Raw genomic sequence first — 18,940 nt, forward strand, 5'->3', positions numbered from 1 at the left:
GCATGGTATCTCCCAGTTCGAATCCTCCAAATATTGAGTCATAACTCATGTACCTAACGAGTGTGGCCACCTGCATGCTTCGAAGAGCTTGAGAACAACAGATCCTCCTGCTTTCAAACCCGAAATATTTGCCCCGTCGACTAGTTCAAAAGCCCGTCTGTTTCGAAATACAGAACACCACGGCTTCAAATCCAAAGCATCTGCCAGATTGCATATTCTTTAAGCCTTTTTTTTTTTTGAAATCACGGCCTTAAGCCACGTCTCAGATCCATTTCATGAGGGGACCAAGCAACATAGCCATCACTTGTAGGGCACAGTACCCACCCGTTGCTGCAAACACCTGGTCTCTCTTAGTCTTAGTGAAGACCGCACAGAACATTGAGAAACCCTGTGTAGACGCATAGATTGTTAGCATAGGGTTCCGACTGAGCAACTTCGGAACGGAAATGGGCCCAAGGACGATGCCGGTGCCAATCACCGTGAGAGTTGCGCGATAGAAGGCGTCCATTCGAACTGGTGAGTAGATGAAGATGTCGGGATTAGGGCCGGTCTTGATGCGCCGCTCGCGAGATTGGAAGATGCCCTGGGAAGTATCAGAGGGTATTGATCCACGAGTGTCACGTAGGAGCATTTCGCGGAAAGCCAATGAATCTTACATTGAACAGTCGTGGGGCGAAATCCTTTGGATAGGCCATCATGAAATTGAACCAGCTCTGTTCAGCAGCATCGTCTGCAAGAGCAACGAGGTCGTCCCTTCGAAAAGTCCATTGGGCCTCCGTAAATGTAACGCTTTTGCAAGCACGAGTAAACACTTTGTCCTCGTTCGCCCTTGTTGGCCTCTTCATTGCGTTTTTCTTTCGAAGCCGGAAGACAAGGTCGTCGTATCCTGCGAGCTTCGTCCTGATTTCTGTAAGCATTTCTTTTCTGTTGGACTTGTCGCATGCGTCGCTTTGAACTCCTGTCTTTCGGCTTGCGCAGCATCTATCCATTCAAGGTCATACTCCAGCCTTGCCAGCTCCGCCTGCAGATGGAGTAGCACGCGATTGTGCAGCCAACCAAATTTACGGCAGATGCTGAACTTCGCGTCGCAATCACAGGTTGCGGCCATGCGAGGGTAGCCTCAGGGATATGAGTCCACTGCAGACGAATCAACAGGAGTTGTGCCTCTGGGGTGACAACTTACATGATCGAATGACCCCAGGTGCGGCGTATCTAGAAGTGTCCCGATGCGACTGTAGATGAGCTGAACAGCCATAGATATTAGTGATGATTATTATTCATATGGGGAAAGAGTACGACCCACCTTGAGCTGCTTCATTTCCATGCGAAGATGTAGATGAGCCTGGTGTCGGCGAGTTTGTCGAGTCCTTTTCAGAAGACCCTGCTTACGATGCTTCTGCCGGAGTAGCATCCGCAGGAACCAAGGTCTCCGTTACAGACGTGCTGTCTGATATGAGTTCTGGCGCGGACAACTCCGATTCTCGGAGCTCTTCTGGTGTGTGACTGTGCTGAATGTCCGACATAGTGATCCGAGCAGAAAGTTTTGACGGGTGTTCAAGACGGTGGTGCTTTTGTACTGTATGTAAGTACTTACAGCCGAAGTATGAAGGAAGTGAAGTCCGGTGGGGAGGCAGGAGATGAAGAGGCTCATCTCCGAGCGTTTTCATTGGAGCCTGACATTCATGCCACAGTCGGCGGCGACCCAGGGCATTGGTCTTATTCACGACCGCATCCTCTACCCCGCTTCTTACCCAGGCTCGCCCGCACTCAGCCTCTAGGCATAGATGACGCCGAGGCAGTCGTATTTGAAACAGTCCATTTAAGGCTAGATCAAGGAGGCGATGAATACCATGCACATGCAGAATTAGGTTAGAGGTATCTAATTCGTAATAGGTTCGATTCCTATTGGCGCTGGTACAATGGTGTTGCGGTGTTTCTTATTTTCTGGCAGCGCCAATACTGCAGGTTGTACCTGGTCTGGCTTGAGTGCAGCAGCAGGAGTGGTTGTCCTTGTGGTGCGGAGGCACGCACCTGTGGTTGCGGTTGAGGTTAGAGGTATCTAATTCGTAATAGGTTCAATTCCTATTGGCGCTGGTACAATGGTGTTGCGGTGTTTCTTATCTTCTGAATTACGGGGAGTCTGTCATACAGGCAAACCCACTCATTCAGTGATAAAATCGTGACCGCTCTTCTGAACACCACTGTAAGCAAGCCAAAGGTCACTTGCTCCTACCTTTGCTACCGTTGGTAGACAGTCAGCCAGCATTTAATAATGTACGAGGGTATGTCTAAAGTCGCTGGGTTGAATATGCAGGGATAATTCGAACAGATCTGGCTAGCGTTCATTATCAGCCCTACCTGCCAAGACATCAAGAGGTGGTGGCACCAGTGGGGTGAGCATAGGTAGAGATACTTCTGAATTCACGCCATTGTGGAGGCACCCTGAAGAATGAGCACAGCGATCGTAATAAGGGTGCACTGATGTATCTGCTATGACTTCTTTTCGTCAATAATTCCGCCGTCAGCGCCAATGATGGCCAGCGCATCTAAGTGCTTGGCGGGTCAAAGGCCGACTGCACTGATCCATATCCTTGCGGACACTGCCTGCCCAAGACCGCGGAACCACTTCTAATGTAACAAATCTTGGCTTTAGCACAAGCTGCACTGGTACAATTGGGAGTCAGAACACTGCTTTTTCCTTGAAAAGTATTGAACTTTTCCACGAGACTGAAGTCGGTCTCCATAGCTTCTGTCACTGCTTGCCAATACTTCGCATCCAGCGGCGACGCCTCTGGCCAGCTGATGTTGTAAGCCTCACGAGTTGAGTACTCAAATTGGTAGGTTGGACCAGTCTTAGACACGTTGAGGTGAGGGAAGCTTGACACATTGGAGAACCAAGTATAGGCCTCGTAGATCTCGAATGAGCCAGTATCGACCTCGTACATGCGGAAGCCACTGTTGAGATTTGTCAAGGGAGTGACGGAAGGACCAATCCAGCCTGATGTCAAGGCGTTCTCAGATGTCTGGACAGTGCCGTTGTTTGCGTAATAGATCATGACTTGGTCCTCATGCGTATGGCCAAAGAAGATATTGGCGATGACGTGAGGCGAGTATCGGTCGACGATCTGATAGAATAGATTAGTTGGGTTGGGTAGAGGATTGCTACCGTCCCACCCGGCCAAGACGTGGCCTAGGATCCAAACTCTCTCCTTGGCATCTTCTGCGGCTTGCAGTTCCTGGATCAGGAAGTTTAGCATGCCAGAGACGTCTGGGTTGGAAGTGTTGATATAGTTGCTTTGCAAATGTCAGCTATGAAAAGAAAAGAAGAAATTTGCCACAATGACTCACAGAAAATTACTTCGATACCAAAAGTCAGTGTTTAAGGTGATAATACGCAGGCCGTATTGATTTAGCACAGAGTAGGCACCGTAGTGCAGCCTTGCTTCATTCGCTGTAGTCGAGTTGATCCAGCCATTTTGCTGCCACAGCGAGGCCACGTGGTTGTAGTTCCAGCTGAATTGTTGTCCAAGCGGCCCTGGAAGACTATGCGGTGCGTCGATAGCCTCCGGATTGGAATCGTGATTGCCAAGCACAGGAAAGACCGGGCTCCCAATATACTCCTTGAAAAGATCATACACGCTGACCTCAGCATACTCAGTATAAGCACGAGAGAGCTGGTTCTGGCTGTCGTGTGAGACAAGGTCTCCCGTGTAGACAGTCCATGCAACAGAAGAATTGCCATGTGTTCCAGTCAAAGGCGCGATCGCTTGAAGAGCAGCCAGACCAAGGTAGTAAGGCGTGTCACACTTGAATGAACCGTAGAGCGGCGCGGGTACAGTCACCTGCCCAACAGCATCTCCAGTAGCATGAACATTCGTCCTGCAGCACAAGCCTGCTGAGCAATTTGCTTCTGATGCAGCGGAGTATCTTGGATCAAGATGAAAGTCCGACAAATGTAGAACCTTGACTCGTTTTCCAGAAGCTTTGGGTGCGCACGCATTCTTGGGTTTGGGCTTGGGGAACAAGCCCGTCACGTTGAGAGGCGAAGTCGCTGGCGCTGGGCAGAAAGTACTACTAAGGTCGTTGCAGATATATCGCCCATCCAGGCCAGTCACGTCCGCAAGTGCCAACACCTGAGTCCAAATGGCCCCGAAGCTGCCTGCGGCATAGTTGTCAACGCAAGTTGCATTCGAGCTGAACTGGAAAGCCTCGCAGAGCTTAACCAAAAGATCTGGGACGCTCTCAGGCGCATACTGAGCGACCGTTTTCCCAACATTCAATGCCGCCATACATTTTGTACAATTGCTGGCCGTGGTGTTACTCTCAATTATACCTGTAATATTTGTGTACGCTGCTTGCAACAAGGCCGCAGTGGACGAGTTGGAGATGTTGGCCAACGGCTGAGGATAGTAGATTGGGTCATTGTCGGTCGTTGGGATCGTCTCTGGATTCGTGAGATTCAAGGGAAACGTGATATTGAGGACAGGGTCGTAGAGGGCTGGCTGAGGCTCTTGAGTCTCGACAGGCGCTTCCCAATAGGTGGGGAAGGCAGAGGTTGGAAAACCAGCAGTGACGGTGTATGCTGAGATTCCAGGGATTGTAGCGCTGGTGTGCTGGGTTGCCGTTAGTACTGGTAGCAACAGCGGTACCGCGAGGGCGGCCATGTAGATGATGGGGTAATGCATGGTGCTTTAGGAAGTTCTCTGTAGAGTAGATGCAGATTGAAAATGCAGGTACTGCCCGAACAGCGAGGACTCGTACCTTATGCACCTCGTGCGACGCCCCACCACCTCGAATTTAACACCTTCCTCAATGGTCAACGGCCTTGAAAGAACTTGGTTGAATCGTACAACACTTAAAGACATGACGGAGAAGGCGGAGAGCTCATGGCCAATCAGTGAAGGTTAAAACCCCACGCGCAATTCCTTACTTGGGCCATTGCTGAGGCCATGAGGGGGAAACCGCGTGGTTGTTCAAGAAAAAAGAGAAAAAAAAAGCTGCTACAATGGCAATGATCGAAACACGGCGATGTTATCAGGCAAAAATGTTTTCCTCTCCGCTGAGATCATGAAAGCTCGATTCTCGCCGCAAAGAGAGTTTCAAGGAATTTTCTACAGGCGGTCAAATACGAGTATACCGCTAGTAGTAGCCCTAACCCTACTTTCGGAAGGCGGCCCTCCAACGAGCTCTTTCCTATGGGCGCATGAATTGAGCTTTTGAGGACATCTATTGGGCCTGATAGGGGCGATAAGCCATATAACTCGGGCTCAGGTCAAGCATAAGTCCGAAGCAGATGTGAGCGCATTGTCCAGACAACCCTTCAGACCATGTGCAGGACTTTCAGTGCCGACATCCGTGACGTTGGGACGGTCGAATCTCTTCAAAATACAATCCTGGTTTCATAGTCGATTCGAACAATCTTCCTGGAAAGAATGAATGATGCCATCCCAGCACCATATGGTCGAGCATGCGTGGACTGTTCTCAGTCCAAGTGCAAATGTATAATTCGTAGGATTGACGGTCGTTGTGAGAGGTCATCATCACGAACCCAAAGCTCTGTGCTACACATGAATTGATGTTGTCAGATGCCATTGCTTGATTGGAATGCCGGCCGTCAGTGACAGTTCGACGCCATATTCCATAAAAAAACCAGTCATCTCCAAATCAGCACGGCTCCAGCAGGAACGTGATGGTCTAGTGTCGCTGCTCAAGGCAGGGGCACAACCTGATGCCATCATACTCAGAAGATAGCTGCGTTGTCCGATTCTGCGCATCACAGCAATGTCCGAACAAATGGTAAGACTTCTTCCAAAAGTCACACAAAGGAGGATCAGTGACGAGCGTCTTGGGTGACTATGTCCCGAATCTACCAGTCTTGCCGCCAGGGAAACCCAATTCGAGGGCACTTTGAGTGACTCCTCGGCATCCTTTCTTTACGATGCGGTCGAACCTTCTCCAGTCGAAGCAGAGGAACATCTTACAATCTTTCACACCCACAAATCAAAGTACTTTCCATTCGTTTATGTTCCATCTACTACCACTGCGCAGCAACTCCGTCAAGAACAACCCTTTTCATGGCTTTGCATAATGACGATGGCTTCGGGATCAACGTCACAGCAACAAGTACTTGGCAGCAAAATGCGAGATACACTGGCGCAGGAAATGCTGCTTGGGTCTGATCAGAGTATTGATCTCCTCATAAGACTTCTGGCATATGTTGGTTGGTATGGGGTTTCTGCCCCACAAAATTACATTATCACGGGTTTTCTGCCTCACAAACTTGAGTTGTCAGATACTGACTACTTTCTCTCAGGATCAATTACCAGGTGCAAAGCAGACCCTCCCTATCCGTCTTTACACAGCTTGCCACATCATTAGTATTTGATCTTGGTCTTAATAAGCCCCTGCCCAAAGACCCGCAGGCGTCGCGTTGTATAAATTCTCAAAATCATCCGAAATCACCCACAGTTCGGACCATGGAGGAACGGAGAGCTGTGCTTGGTTGCTTTCTGATTACGTCAATGTCAGTCTGTTGTTCCATACCTTTCCTGAAGCGTGGGCTCATCGTCTTTTCTGTGTCTCATCGCTCTTGCACAAAGTTGATGCGCTACGCTGGACACCACACATGAATGAGTGCCTTCAAGAGGTGGATGAAAGGCGAGAGTGTCTCACTGATGAGATATTGGTGCAGCAAGTACGATTGCAGGTGATTGTTGAAAAAGTGACACTGGGCACTTGGAATGATGGAGCAATGGAAACCGATTAGCACTATAAGGCGTCACTATCTTCTTGTCTACAAGCCCTCCACTCGCAGTTGCAGTGGAGAGAGAGCAAACTTTCGCCTCAGCTACAGCGCAATGGTAAGCTATGATTCACCAAGTACTCTGTTGTCCTCTCTGACGATTTGGCAGAGGTTGTGCTTGCACACCTCTACAGCAACAGAGCTGACGGTCAATGAAATTGCACTCTCCCAAGCGCCGATTATTTCCAACCAGTCAAACTTCAAGTAAGGGAGATGTCTTTACGCATGCGTTGAGTCAACAAAGTCCTGGTTTGAGGTCTTCTTCACAATCCTACCCATCGACTACATTGGATTTCCCTTTTCCATATTCTCACAACTCGTACATTCTCTAGTCACCCTGCACAGGCTCTCGACTCTTAACGATCCTGCTTGGGACAAGAAGGGTGCCCAAGAGACTGCAGATCTGCTCCTCATCTTGGGTCAGGTAATCAACAACATGGATCAAGTGGCAACCTTTCCTAGGTTAGACAATGATGGCAGCACCGAAGGAGACATATTCTCCCCAACCGCCAAGAAGTTTCGATCTATCCGACATGATCAGGAGGAAAAGCTCGGGCCGGACAGCTACATGGTCTCCACCATTCCAACGCTGCAGGATGCAAATGAGGCTCCTCTTCCTGAAGGTTTTCCGGTCGGTTTCCCCAACAATGACTGGATGATGGATTTTCTTCTTGTTCCGGATTACTTTTCTTTGTAGGCGGCGTCATATAGAGGTGATGATGAAGTGGTGCAGATGCTGCTTGATAAAGGAGCTGAGATTAACACGCAAGTCGTTGCACCGAGTAGTTAAGGCGGCAAGCACTAAGTCGAATTCTCAAGTATAGTTCGGGCGCTGAAAGTAAAATAGACCGTTTGCTCAACTGTCTTTCCAAACCCAATCTGTCTCTTTGCGCACTTATGACCCAACGTTTTGCATTGTAATCTGGTTCTGGACTTGCATTTGAATCTGGTTCTGAATTTGGTTCTGAATTTGGATCTGAATCTGGTTCTGAATCTGCATCTGAATCTGGTTCTGAATCTGATTTTGAGTCTGATTTTGAGTCTGGAGTTGGATCTGGTTCTGGACCTGCGCCTGCATCTGGGCCGTCATCTGGAGCTGCATTTTCAACAAGAACTCCAGGGGCGGGGGCATCAAGGACTGCGTCTTCTGGTACCTGGTTTTCGTGTTGGATTTGAACCAGGGGTAGTCGGCTGCTTTGGTGGCTAAGATTTGATCCGCTAGTATGCGAAGGAAGTGTTGACAGTTCTTCCACAAGAGGTGATACTCTCCGAAACTTTGAGATACGGACCTGCATGCAAGGTCGACTTCGTCCTTGGTCTTGGTAGTCCAGCCGATCAAGCAGACATAGAAGCCGTCTACATCAGGCAAGCTGCTCTCAGCCAGTGCTGCTTTTCTTTTCTCTTCTTCGATCGTGAAAGGCGTCATGTGGTAGGTGAACTTTGATTCTCCTGGGGGTTCTTCCCCATTCGCTTTGCCAACATTCTCACCGAGGCGCAGCTCATACTTGTTGCCGTGCGTCATAAGGACCCAGTGTCTCAACCGCCCGTTGTATATATACCGAGAGAACCAAACCTGTTGACCCTTTGTGTGATCTTCTTCCTCCCTAAGGCGGAGTTCGACATCTGGTTGCATGGCTTTCAACCGCTTCTCTCTGTACCGCACCATCCGATTTGAGTTCATCACGCGCTGTCCACGTTTCGTCTGCGCGAATTGTGCCATTTTTTTCTCTTTCCTCCTCTTGTCGGCTTCTAAGCAGCTAAGTACAGAGCCCATAACTGTCCTTTGTCTTTTGAGATTGATGTCAGAGAGTCACCGTGAGAGAGTGTAGTCGTCGAAGCTCATTGAAGAATCAAAATATTTGCGACGGATAGTTTATGGCTAAGGTACTGAAAAATCTGACTATATACAAGCGATAGGGCTGAGTAGTGGTAAGGAATAGTTCTTAATGTTGTTTTATGTGCCTGCAAGGCAGTAGGGAGGCGCGCTAAGGCCTAATTGGTACCAGTGGGCCTATATGGAGGATTCTCCGTAATAAATATCTACAAAAAAATAGAGAAAGGCTATGTCCTCATGGCAAGAAGTATGTATGCATGATTTTTTGAATGCCGGCAAAAAATGAAGACATCGTGCTAATTAGTGGTGTGAATCCTACAATATCTTCTATCGCAGTGAAATCTTTCGAATAATGAAATAGCTGTCAGAGTAAGATAATCGAACGATTTCAATTCGTCTAAATATATATCGTCCGATCTTCCATCAATAGTTAACTATAGTAATTTAGTTATAACCGTCGTAGTAGATTCTTCTCTTATATCGTTAACTCAATAATATATCAGATTAATACGATATCGCCTAGATATGCGGGGAGCGATGAGTTCTGGGGTTTCCGGGTGAAGTGTACCGATGAGTAGGCACACATGGAGAGAAGTGTTCCTTCATGAAGGCGGAGAAGTATTGGATTTGCTCCACAGATAAAGGATTGAAATACAATAGGGGGATTTTATCACATAGATGTAATTTTAGCTGAGGATGACTAGCTAGGAGACTTTCAGCAGGCTTAAGGGAGACACGACAGTGACACCGGTATTGGCAGCATGCACCCGTCACTCACAAGCACCGAGCTCACGATACGAGAAGACCTAGCTTGCAGCCAATGAACTTTCGAGTGCATCCTGACACCAGGCTTCTTAGTGTTACTTCATGTCTCCATAGCTTCCTCCACCTCTTCCTTCACAGCCTCCATACCTTCACCATCCCCGACCACTTCGAGCTTCAAGCCTCCCTCATCAGGTATCCCCTTCTCTATCCTCCTCCTCTTCACCCACTCTCCCAATCCTCTCCATACCTCTTCCTTCTCATGCGGCCTCATCCCAGCAGCCAACCCACTAGTAGTAGTCGTCACAAAAACCCTCGCCCCAGGCCATCCCTCTTCACCCTCAACCCCCACAATACCCATCCTCTCTGAATCATCCTGCCACCCATACCTAAAATCATCCTTTCCACACTTCTTTTTGTGCCTAACTCTCCAAACACTCTCCCAAATACTCTTCCCTACAATTGCCACACTCTCCGGCCTCCATTTCCTAATCTTCTCCTCCAAAATTGCCACGCCTTCGTCCATCTCGCTCTTACTCAGTTCCCCCGCATCCTTCGTAGGTCTGCTCACGATATTCGTATGTCCCAACGCGTACAATCGCGGTAGATCTTGATCCTCTTCCGGCCTGCAAAGGCGCGGCGTACAGCCTGAGCTATAAGCGAGTTTCCAAAAGAGATTGGATGGATGGGAGTATGCGTGGCCGGTGGTTGCAGTGCGTATGCCCGGATTGACGCCGATGAATATGCAGATCAAGTTTGGGGCAAGGGAGTCGGTGAGGTGGTTGGTTAGATAGGCGTATTTTGACGGCGGGGCGTAGGATGAGGACGGGCGCTTCTTCTTTTTCGAGGGAGAGGGCGAAGCAGAGGCAGGCTCGGTAGCTTTGCGTTTCAGTGAGGTTGCTCGAGATGATGCTTTCCGGGTAGGCGAAGACATAGCTGGGGTAGGGACTTTGCAGGTTGACGTAACCGCAGGTGTAGGAGATGTCTGAGTCGAACTCAACCATCTTGTGACGCGTCTGTTTGGCGATAGGGTCTGTGCGAAGGTGTATTGGTCGAGAGCACCCTTGAAGCTTGGTGTAGGATTTTGCTCCACCTCAATGGCCTTCTCCCGTAACCGCATCATCCGTAACAACGTATCCGTAATATTCTCTGATGAAGAAGAGGAGACTGAGCTGTCAAGGGCATCGTAGACTGCCTGAGCGTTTTTATGTTGCTCGAATAAGCTGATACCTTTAGCCCGCTCTTTATCGGGCAATCTTTCGATGGCTTCCCTCAATCGGGCATCGCTTCGGTCATCGATGTGCGTGTCACTCATGGTCGAGGATGAGGGTGATCCAGAGTGCAGTACGGTGAGATGGACGTCGCGAGTCGCAACGACGCGAATCTCTGATCCCTGTCGTTAGGTCTACGCTAGCGACCTGACAGCATGGCCCATGAAGTTTGTTTACACTCCCCTACCGACCGTACTAATCTATAGCGCTGGTTACCTGTACAAAGATATACCAATGACCCAAAATACCAATGCGTGGCACGTTCATCGCTGCGTTCCCATTTCAGATGTTGGGGACTACATACGCAAAGAGGATACTCGATATAGGTACCGCAATCAAGCTTGGAACATGATGAATCCTAGATTGCGGAATATGTCATTCGAGTCAATCTTGACTGATGAGCCGGCTGGAAACCACGAGAAGGGTTGATGAGTCGGACCAATTGTCATGAGAATGTCGCAGTTGAGCGCAGACAACGTTCGATACTAGAATCGTGAAATACATCCGAGGCCTGAGTCACCCTTCTGCCGCCAATGCTGATTCCCAAGTTTGTTTTGAGTTGCCCAAGGTCGAAGGTCTTGGTGTTGGACATCTTTGTTTGTGCAAGCCATTGGTGGAAAGGCCGAACGATCTCTCGGTGGTTTGGTCATCGAGCACCGGAGTGCATCAGCTTGATCAGGACTTTGTGAGACACCGTCGCCAACAACAAACAGGATATGAATCTCACTGCGTGCTCAACCGCAAGAACTGATCCCTTGTCGTCTCAAAGAGCAGCAGCGCCAAAATTCCATCCAGAGCGAGGATTGATCCTAATTTCTTCAAAACGCGTTGCTCGGGGCTCTCCTCTGATTACCCTTTCTTTTCTACACTTTTTCATTCGTCCTGAAACCTCTTTCCGCGGTCCTCGTGTCTCTCCTTCAGATCATCAATCTCCATCTAGTCATGGCCAGGAGCTCAAACATTCCCGTCTGCGGTGGTGTATACGGGAAAGTAACCGCGATAGCTTGCAGCGAGGCCTCATATACCTTTCGTCGCCGAGATGATCGAATCCATTTTTTCAAGTCTTTCTAGTATTACCAGATGGCCGGCAGACATCATGGTTGGAACGTGGAGAGACTATAGATTTTCCGCGGAATTAGAACGTGTATCCGCCCCACCGAAAAGCAATTAACTAATTGATTCCCAGGTGGAGTCCCTCAATCAATTGTTTTTGATCACTCATTACTGCTACTAGTGTATCAACAACAGTGTACCGTCGGCATCTTCCCCATCAAGCGCCCAGATGCCGTCTTCTTGAGTGACAGAGGGTGGTATCGATGGGCGGCTATGGATGCTGACAACGTAGAAAGAAGGTGCACTGGATACGGAGATACCGGAACTGGCGGACATGCTAACACTGGTAAGTTACAAACCGTTTGCGAATAATAGCATTAAGCATGCCCTGCTCACACGCACTTTTGTATGAGCCTGGCTTGGATTGGGACCACAATGTTGGACACGCGCAAACGGTAGGTGAGGATATTTCTCTCCAGGAATAGGTATCCGCTGGCGCCTTCGTGGTATCAAAGTCTGCACTCAGTGGCACGGTCCGAAATGCATCTCCGACTGCAAGACCCGCGGCGCACAAATCCTAGGCGACAAGAATCGATGAGGGATAAGGATTAAGAGGATGTTCGTGCTGATTTGCTCAGCTGCAAGACTTCATCTTTTGGCTCGTCAAGCATTAATGCGTGGGCTGAGTCAGGATATCATTGACACTTGGCTCTTCAGTTCTTGCTTGCGCCTTGGCAGTCGGACGTAGGATACTCTGGAGGCTTCTCTGCCCACAACACCGTCTTCATGGCCAGCAGGGCCATCTCATTCTGCAGCTCTTCCAAGCACCTCAAATCCTTTAGATGCTCGTCCAGCTGCTCCAACCTCCCCCTTAGCTCACCTATTTCTGCTTTGACAGCTTTTTCTCTGACGTGTAATGCGCTGGTCCACAAAAATGCCTCCACCTTGGCCTTTGGAGTATTCTTCTGCGTTGCCGCGACAGGCTCGAAGTACAAGATTCTTCGTATTACCGCCCGAAGCGTGGTGCTCGGGTCAGGTACGACCATTGCATGGCGGCATGACGCTCTCGCCAGGCTACGAGGCCGTCGGGGCGTATGAGGACAGCTCCAGATGCAGTTATGCAGTACTTCGTGCAAAAGAGATCACTGGAAACGCTGTACACTCGAATTTCGGGCAACGTAGTCTCCGATCTGAGGCGAGTAGCAGCCGAGGCCCACTCTTGACCCTCGGAACCCGTGAGGAGAACAAACGCATGACCGAAAAGATCTGCAATGGGAATGTTGTTCGCATGGCCTGGGACATTGACTATGATGTGGCGTGCAATAGAGCCAGGGGATGAATTGGCACTCACCGGCTCTTCGATTATGGCTGTCTGCAGAAACGCCGCCATTGGCGTCACGGTTGCGGCCGCATCGCCAACGAGTAGAAAACGTCCTTGGGGGTATCTTTCGGCGTTATCACAGACAGCCCGCCATGGGGAGATGAGCGTGATTTTGAAGTCATTGTCGTTGCCAACAGCAGCGCGGAGCATTTCTTGGGCACCCTCGTCGGTGAGGTCATCGTCAGGATATCTACTCCGTTCGGTGCCACGCTCTCCCGCAGTGTTAATAACGAGAAAGCCCTCCGGTCCACTCTTGTCGATGCGAAAGAAACCTCGCACGGTGTCATTATTGACATAGATCACACCGTTATACTTGCCTTTCACATATTTACCAACGACCAAATCGAAGTAAATGGTAATCGAATGTGAAAGGAGGCCGTGGCTTCCAAGGCCAATACCAAGTTTTCCCCCTCACCATCTGTACCTTGATCTAATGATGGTTTTTCGGCCGGTCTCTGTATTTCTCACGAGGGCAGTCACACCGTCTGCGTCTTGCTGAAAATCAATCAATCCGGAAGGAAACCGAAGATCACCGCCCTCTTCAGCGACCTTTTGGCGGAGGATGGGCTCGAACATCTGCTGCGTAACGAATAGACGTATCGTGGGTGAGATTGACTCGATGGCCTGTAGAGGGCAGTGAGCATGACGAAGTTTCGGTGAATACGAACCCCGTTCAGAATCTTCATAAAGGACCCCAAAAAGCGACCAGCAAGCGACTCCACATCGGACATGTTAGCGTGTTCGTCGTAGTGTCTCGCAGCTTCTTGACCCATGGCGTCGTAGAGGCCAGGTTCCACGGTATATCGGCATAGTACGTGCTAAACCATGCTGGTTCCGACAGGCCATATCTCAAAATCGGACTCGTGCCGGAACGTACGATGGAATAAAGCAGCCCGTGGATGTATGGCGGTCGAATGATGTTTTCCCACCGTCACACATCCTGATACACGATGGTTTGCGAGCGAGGCGCTCAAGGTCATGCCCACCATTCAACCGCCCACGATGAGCACTGGAGTGTGCTCGTTCGGTATACCCAAGATACTGGGTATTTTGGGTGTTGCCATGATGACTGGAGCTGCCTCGGAGGATGAGTAAGCTTGAACTGACAATTCTCTTGTCGACGATGTGCCATGATTGAAGAGGTGTGGTTGGCTGTTGAGGTAGGTGTCACATCCACGTCGGATGAAAAGCAATGGATCGGATCCAGTCGTTTGTTCATCGGTTGGAGAAATATGGTGTAGATAGAGCAGTATTGATGCGTCAAGTCCACATCCTCACGATGTATCAAAGCTTCTGCGAATTAAACACCTCTGGTTGCCCAGTCAGCGCAAGTATCGATTCCCTAAGAGGCCCTACGGAAATTCAGTGAGAATATTGCCCTGTCAGAATGTAAGTAAAGTAAGATATTACTCATTCACGCGAGGCAACGATACGAGCTCTGATTGAGCCACAGTGGTACCCGACGGTATAAATGTGCATACACGAAACACGGAAGAAACCAATTCTAGCTTGCATCCATACCACTGCCGAAAGAAGGTAAGCGCTCAACCTCCTGGAAAGCCTGGTCCCAACGGGAGGCGGCCCAATCTTGCCCACAAGCCCAGCAATCTGCACTAGACAGACCGCCCAAAGCACTCGCGGCTCTCCCTAGCGACAAAAATCCAAGCGTATATCCCCCCAGCGCTCTCGTACCCCACAGCGCCCATCGACTAAATATTCCATAGCACCTTGAGAATGTCCGCGTTCCTAAGTGTATGCCGAGAGGGCAACAGCTGTGGCAGATCTTGTGGCAGAGGTCGAGGACTTGTCAGAAGCCTTGCCAGCAGCTATGCCGGACGTCGTGGCGGAGGTCAGCGTCGAAGGTTGAGAAGAGATGTTGCCGGAGCTCTTGGCCGAACTTTTGGCAGAGATGGTTGTGCGGATGGTCACCATGTGCATCCCCGTGCCCGTTCCACCCGTGGGCCCGTGGAAAGCGGTGCCGTTCCCCAGCCCGAACGGCGCCGTCGACAGTTGAATCGTGCTCGGCGTAGTCAGGGGAGCCGTGGGGGCTGGTTCCGTAACTGTCACGGTAGCCGTACTTGTGGATGTGATGGTGACGGGTGGTGGACAAAAGGGAGGCCCGGCGGGAGGACCTGGAGGAGGGCCTGGAGGAGGGCCGCCGGCGAATACTGTGCTGGAGGGAGGGACTGCGCCAGATTCGATTGGGTAACCGACGAGATTCTGGTAGGTGACAATGCCAGCGCCGGATGTAGTGGGAGACGCCACGGCACCAGCCTCGAGGGCGCTGAGAGAGGAAGCGGGAGAGGCTGGTGGTCCACCAGGTGGTCCATGGGGGGGAGGTCCGTGAGGTGGGGGCCCATGTGGAAGCTCGGTCTTCGGGCTCGATGCTGTTGAGCTGGAGGGGGTTGAGAGGGATGATTGAGTTGTCGTTCTGAGATTCGCTGAAGAAATGCTGGTTGACGTTGTGTTCGGATAGATAGGAGGTGGCGACTTGATGGTCGGGCTGAGACGGCCTGTACCGCCGGATGTGCAGCCATAGGCTGTTCCAAGGTAGCAAGAGCCGAGTGGATTTGTGCTGGGAGAATGTTAGTCCGGTGACGAGTAGTGAGCGCTTAGGGGTTGTGGGATGGATGAGACGCTTTGGTAGAAATGCAAAATTTTTGTAGATGAGACTTCAGATTCTAAACAGGAAAAGAGAAAATTACCCAGTAGGATAAGAGCCATATCTAGGAAAAACTGTCAGGTTTGTTTTCAATGTACAAGGACTGATCTGCTTACGGATTGGTTCCCAAGAATGGCGGGACGCTTGTTCCAGCCTCGCCGAAGGAACCTATAAGAGTGTAGCTTCCAGTCTTGGTGGATGCATGCTTCGAAGCTTTGTGAGTATGGGTCGGCTTAGGCTGCTTGGATTTCGTTGCGTGCGTCTTGGGCGTGGTCGATTCAGTCATTGCCGTGGTGGAGAATTTGAATGAAGAGACTGTAGGGGTCACGACGGGATCCTGATAGCCAAGTTGCCTTTTGCCCTGGTCATGTGGAAACCTGCCACCCCACGTCGGCATATTGTTCAAGCATGGGTGAGAAACAACTTGGTACTCACGAGGAAACTGTGATCAACACCGTAGCCGTAGCGGCCACAATATACTGCAAATACATTCTGGACGATCGTTGTAAGAAGGGAATAAAATTGAAGAAAGACACAGAAATAGGAGATCAATGCTCTGGGCTGAAGGAGGGAATGATAGTAGGTACAGCAGAAATGCAAACAGAAAGAGACAGTGGGTTGAGTAAGAAAGTTGGAGAGGATGAAGGAACAACGGGAGGATCGCTGGGAGGTTATAGATATGGTGAAGCCACCCCATACCAACAGCGAATGGCGCACCTTCCGTCAGTCGCCTTCGGTGACCACCTACCAGGCGGCCACTGTCACACATGCAACGGTGTAGTAGATTGCAATGTTTGGAATCTGGGACGACGTCCCTCCAATATCGTTCGAATCTAATGTCTCGCATTTCGAGAGCGAACGCTACCTAACATCCATCCAATCTGATAAGGCACACCGGTAGTTGAGGGACTGCTGCATGGTATTTCGATCCTTGGCCGCATCTCGACGATCTGTAAGTCTTGGGCCTTTGTTGGAGGTGGAAGGGGCGTTGTCGTCTCAAACATGAATGTGCCACAATTCAGGTGGCACTAGTGCAGCGAGTTTCGGCGTGGTAACCTTGTTCGGCGGACAACAGCTGTTTCAAGTCAGAAAGACGAGGTGGAATCTTCACAATTGCTTGACTTTGACAATGTTCCGAGAACATAGCTTTGCCCTGCCTAGATATGGTTTGACACTTTGACGGTTTGACCGGGTAATTCAGTCGCTCCAGCACACACTTGAAAACGACCCTGCGATCTATTATCATCCAATCGTTCCGAAGTGCGCAGCCGGAATTATCACCGCGTTTGCGATCGCTGCTTGCTATTAACGCTGTAAACTGCTTGACGCCTGCGGAATTTTGTAAAGTGTAGGGATTTCGCAACCACGGATTAAATAATCGATTGGTTGCACGTAAGACGATGCCTTCCCCTCCTCATATTCGGATTGCGTCAAGCATCTAACCATTTGAAACTTGTCCTGGTCCCGGAGATTAGCCAAGTACCTCGAGATCTCGCCTCGATCCCTCCTTCTCAGTGATTGATCGAGGAACAGCAGAATAATGAAATAACATTGGAAGGCACAGGTCTCAGAGGTTTGAGAAGATTTGTGAAGCTGGTCTTGTAGACATATTGCGCCAAATGCCATTTGCATTGCAAGGCGTTCCTATGGCCCCAGCGGGACTCATCATGTCGTGTGCACGATAACGGTGAAGAAGCTGCTGCGGTTCCGCTCGTAGTCAGAGGACTCACCAGGTAGGAATGTGCCAGGGCAGAATTATCTTCAACATCCTCAACTCGTTTGGTGGGCTGTGTTCTATTTCTGGGCTAGATCACTGGTCTCATAGACTGACACGACGGCGGTTCTCGATACTCGGAGTGGGATGTGCTGGACGTGGCTTATTCAGGCTGTACACCATCTTCAGCATACGAGCAGGGAAATGGATGAACTATAACAAGGACCTACCCTGAATCTTCCCCTTCTTTCTCTCATTTTCCTAACCTTCTCCTTATCCTCCTCAAACTTCCTCACTAATTCGCCCGCCCTCTGCTTCCTCTTCTCCCTCGACTGGAACCTATAGAAATCATCCAATCCCTTTTGTTTCTCCTTCTGCTTCTCAGCTTGCTCTTGAGCCACTTCTTGTCGTGCGGGATTCGTCCTCCCCCCTCTTGTAACAGTAATGAAGCCATCGGCATCAGCCACTTGTCTTTGCCTAGCCAGGGATCGGGCTTGGGAGGCTTCTTTGCTGGCGAAACGTGTCATGTAATTGTTGACGGATTCGAGGAGTTGGGCTTTGTTGGGGTAGGTGAGGCTGTGGTGATTAAGATATCCTATGATTATATCAGCATGAGTTCGTTAGCAGATCGTAGATGATAAGGGACCGACTCGCAGATCCCAACGCTGGAACTTTGCCTTCCAATCCTTCACCCCAAAGAGGTTCCTTGCGCTCTTTTCGTATCGATTTGACTGCTTTCAAGGCCGCGTCCATACTTGCTCGATCGACGAATAAAACGACGGCTGTGAGACCGTTGGTTTGCAGGTCGCGATCCCACACAGGTGGCAGTGCTGCGCCTTCCATGTCTTCTATGATGCCTCCACTACTTCCACGTTTTCTCTTTTTGCTTTTCTTATTTTGAGAGGCCTTTGGACTGGATGCTTGGTCCGTGCCGCTGCCTCTTCTCCTCTGGCCCTCGAATTGTACATCTTCGATCCTCCCGGCAGGTAGTCCTATCTGGGTTGAGAATAAAAGCTTGATGTGAAGTTCAGTCGAGTCGAATGGTACATTGACCAGGAACAGTGATCGCGAGGCAGTAGGCGTAGGGATCTTTGGCTGATGCGGTACCAGGTAGAGGTAATGGGTTGCAGCTTCAGGGAAGGAGGGCAGTGGTGGGAGAGACAGGGGAAGTATGTTGTAGCCTGATATTTGCAGTGGTATCTTAGTTAAGGAAGACATACTGTGTGACACTTCGATTCAAGATCCAGCGAAGAAACCTACTGACTACCGTACATGGAAATTTGCAATCCGGGTAGCACAGGTGAAATCTTGGCGGCCCGCTAGCTAAGCGAGGGACTATATATTTCCCTGGAAACCCAGACCCAAATTTTCTCCTTAGCTCTCTTTGCCTTTTGGCTTAGATCAAGTGTAGTATCTGTTCTTTTCAGTTTAATCTCTGAAATTGGTCTACGGACCTTTTAT

At 49.9% G+C, this 18,940-nt stretch overlaps 8 protein-coding genes across 8 annotated transcripts; 1 reads left to right on the forward strand and 7 right to left on the reverse strand.

Moving 5' to 3' along the window:
* Positions 1-262: 262 nt before the first annotated feature.
* On the reverse strand, positions 263-1,324 carry HO133_009252 (uncharacterized protein; the record flags this gene model as incomplete). Its single annotated transcript, XM_037300113.1, has 6 exons — positions 263-583; positions 657-932; positions 1,002-1,021; positions 1,080-1,137; positions 1,184-1,243; positions 1,304-1,324. The coding sequence occupies 6 exons, from the start codon at positions 1,322-1,324 to the stop codon at positions 263-265; spliced, it is 756 nt and encodes a 251-aa protein (XP_037154939.1).
* Positions 1,325-2,546: 1,222 nt separating this feature from the next.
* Positions 2,547-4,664, reverse strand: HO133_009253 (uncharacterized protein; the record flags this gene model as incomplete). Its single annotated transcript, XM_037300114.1, has 2 exons — positions 2,547-3,294; positions 3,349-4,664. 2 exons carry the CDS (start codon positions 4,662-4,664, stop codon positions 2,547-2,549), a joined length of 2,064 nt encoding a protein of 687 aa, XP_037154940.1.
* A 2,079-nt stretch (positions 4,665-6,743) lies between these two features.
* HO133_009254 (uncharacterized protein) lies at positions 6,744-7,499 on the forward strand (the record flags this gene model as incomplete). Its single annotated transcript, XM_037300115.1, has 2 exons — positions 6,744-6,860; positions 7,047-7,499. 2 exons carry the CDS (start codon positions 6,744-6,746, stop codon positions 7,497-7,499), a joined length of 570 nt encoding a protein of 189 aa, XP_037154941.1.
* A 198-nt stretch (positions 7,500-7,697) lies between these two features.
* On the reverse strand, positions 7,698-8,576 carry HO133_009255 (uncharacterized protein; the record flags this gene model as incomplete). The annotated part of the gene is made up of 1 exon (XM_037300116.1): positions 7,698-8,576. The coding sequence occupies one exon, from the start codon at positions 8,574-8,576 to the stop codon at positions 7,698-7,700; it is 879 nt and encodes a 292-aa protein (XP_037154942.1).
* Positions 8,577-9,501: 925 nt separating this feature from the next.
* HO133_009256 (uncharacterized protein) lies at positions 9,502-10,713 on the reverse strand (the record flags this gene model as incomplete). Its single annotated transcript, XM_037300117.1, has 1 exon — positions 9,502-10,713. One exon carries the CDS (start codon positions 10,711-10,713, stop codon positions 9,502-9,504), a length of 1,212 nt encoding a protein of 403 aa, XP_037154943.1.
* A 1,722-nt stretch (positions 10,714-12,435) lies between these two features.
* Positions 12,436-13,876, reverse strand: HO133_009257 (uncharacterized protein; the record flags this gene model as incomplete). The annotated part of the gene is given in 4 exon segments (XM_037300118.1): positions 12,436-12,721; positions 12,733-13,485; positions 13,528-13,727; positions 13,772-13,876. 4 exon segments carry the CDS (start codon positions 13,874-13,876, stop codon positions 12,436-12,438), a joined length of 1,344 nt encoding a protein of 447 aa, XP_037154944.1.
* A 973-nt stretch (positions 13,877-14,849) lies between these two features.
* Positions 14,850-16,162, reverse strand: HO133_009258 (uncharacterized protein; the record flags this gene model as incomplete). Its single annotated transcript, XM_037300119.1, has 2 exons — positions 14,850-15,678; positions 15,882-16,162. 2 exons carry the CDS (start codon positions 16,160-16,162, stop codon positions 14,850-14,852), a joined length of 1,110 nt encoding a protein of 369 aa, XP_037154945.1.
* A 1,480-nt stretch (positions 16,163-17,642) lies between these two features.
* Positions 17,643-18,697, reverse strand: HO133_009259 (uncharacterized protein; the record flags this gene model as incomplete). Its single annotated transcript, XM_037300120.1, has 3 exons — positions 17,643-17,651; positions 17,710-18,074; positions 18,130-18,697. The coding sequence occupies 3 exons, from the start codon at positions 18,695-18,697 to the stop codon at positions 17,643-17,645; spliced, it is 942 nt and encodes a 313-aa protein (XP_037154946.1).
* Positions 18,698-18,940: the final 243 nt, after the last annotated feature.

Source organism: Letharia lupina (genome assembly GCF_014066315.1).
Source record: "Letharia lupina isolate WasteWater1 chromosome Unknown contig_6, whole genome shotgun sequence".
In the NCBI taxonomy this organism is placed as follows: domain Eukaryota; kingdom Fungi; phylum Ascomycota; class Lecanoromycetes; order Lecanorales; family Parmeliaceae; genus Letharia; species Letharia lupina.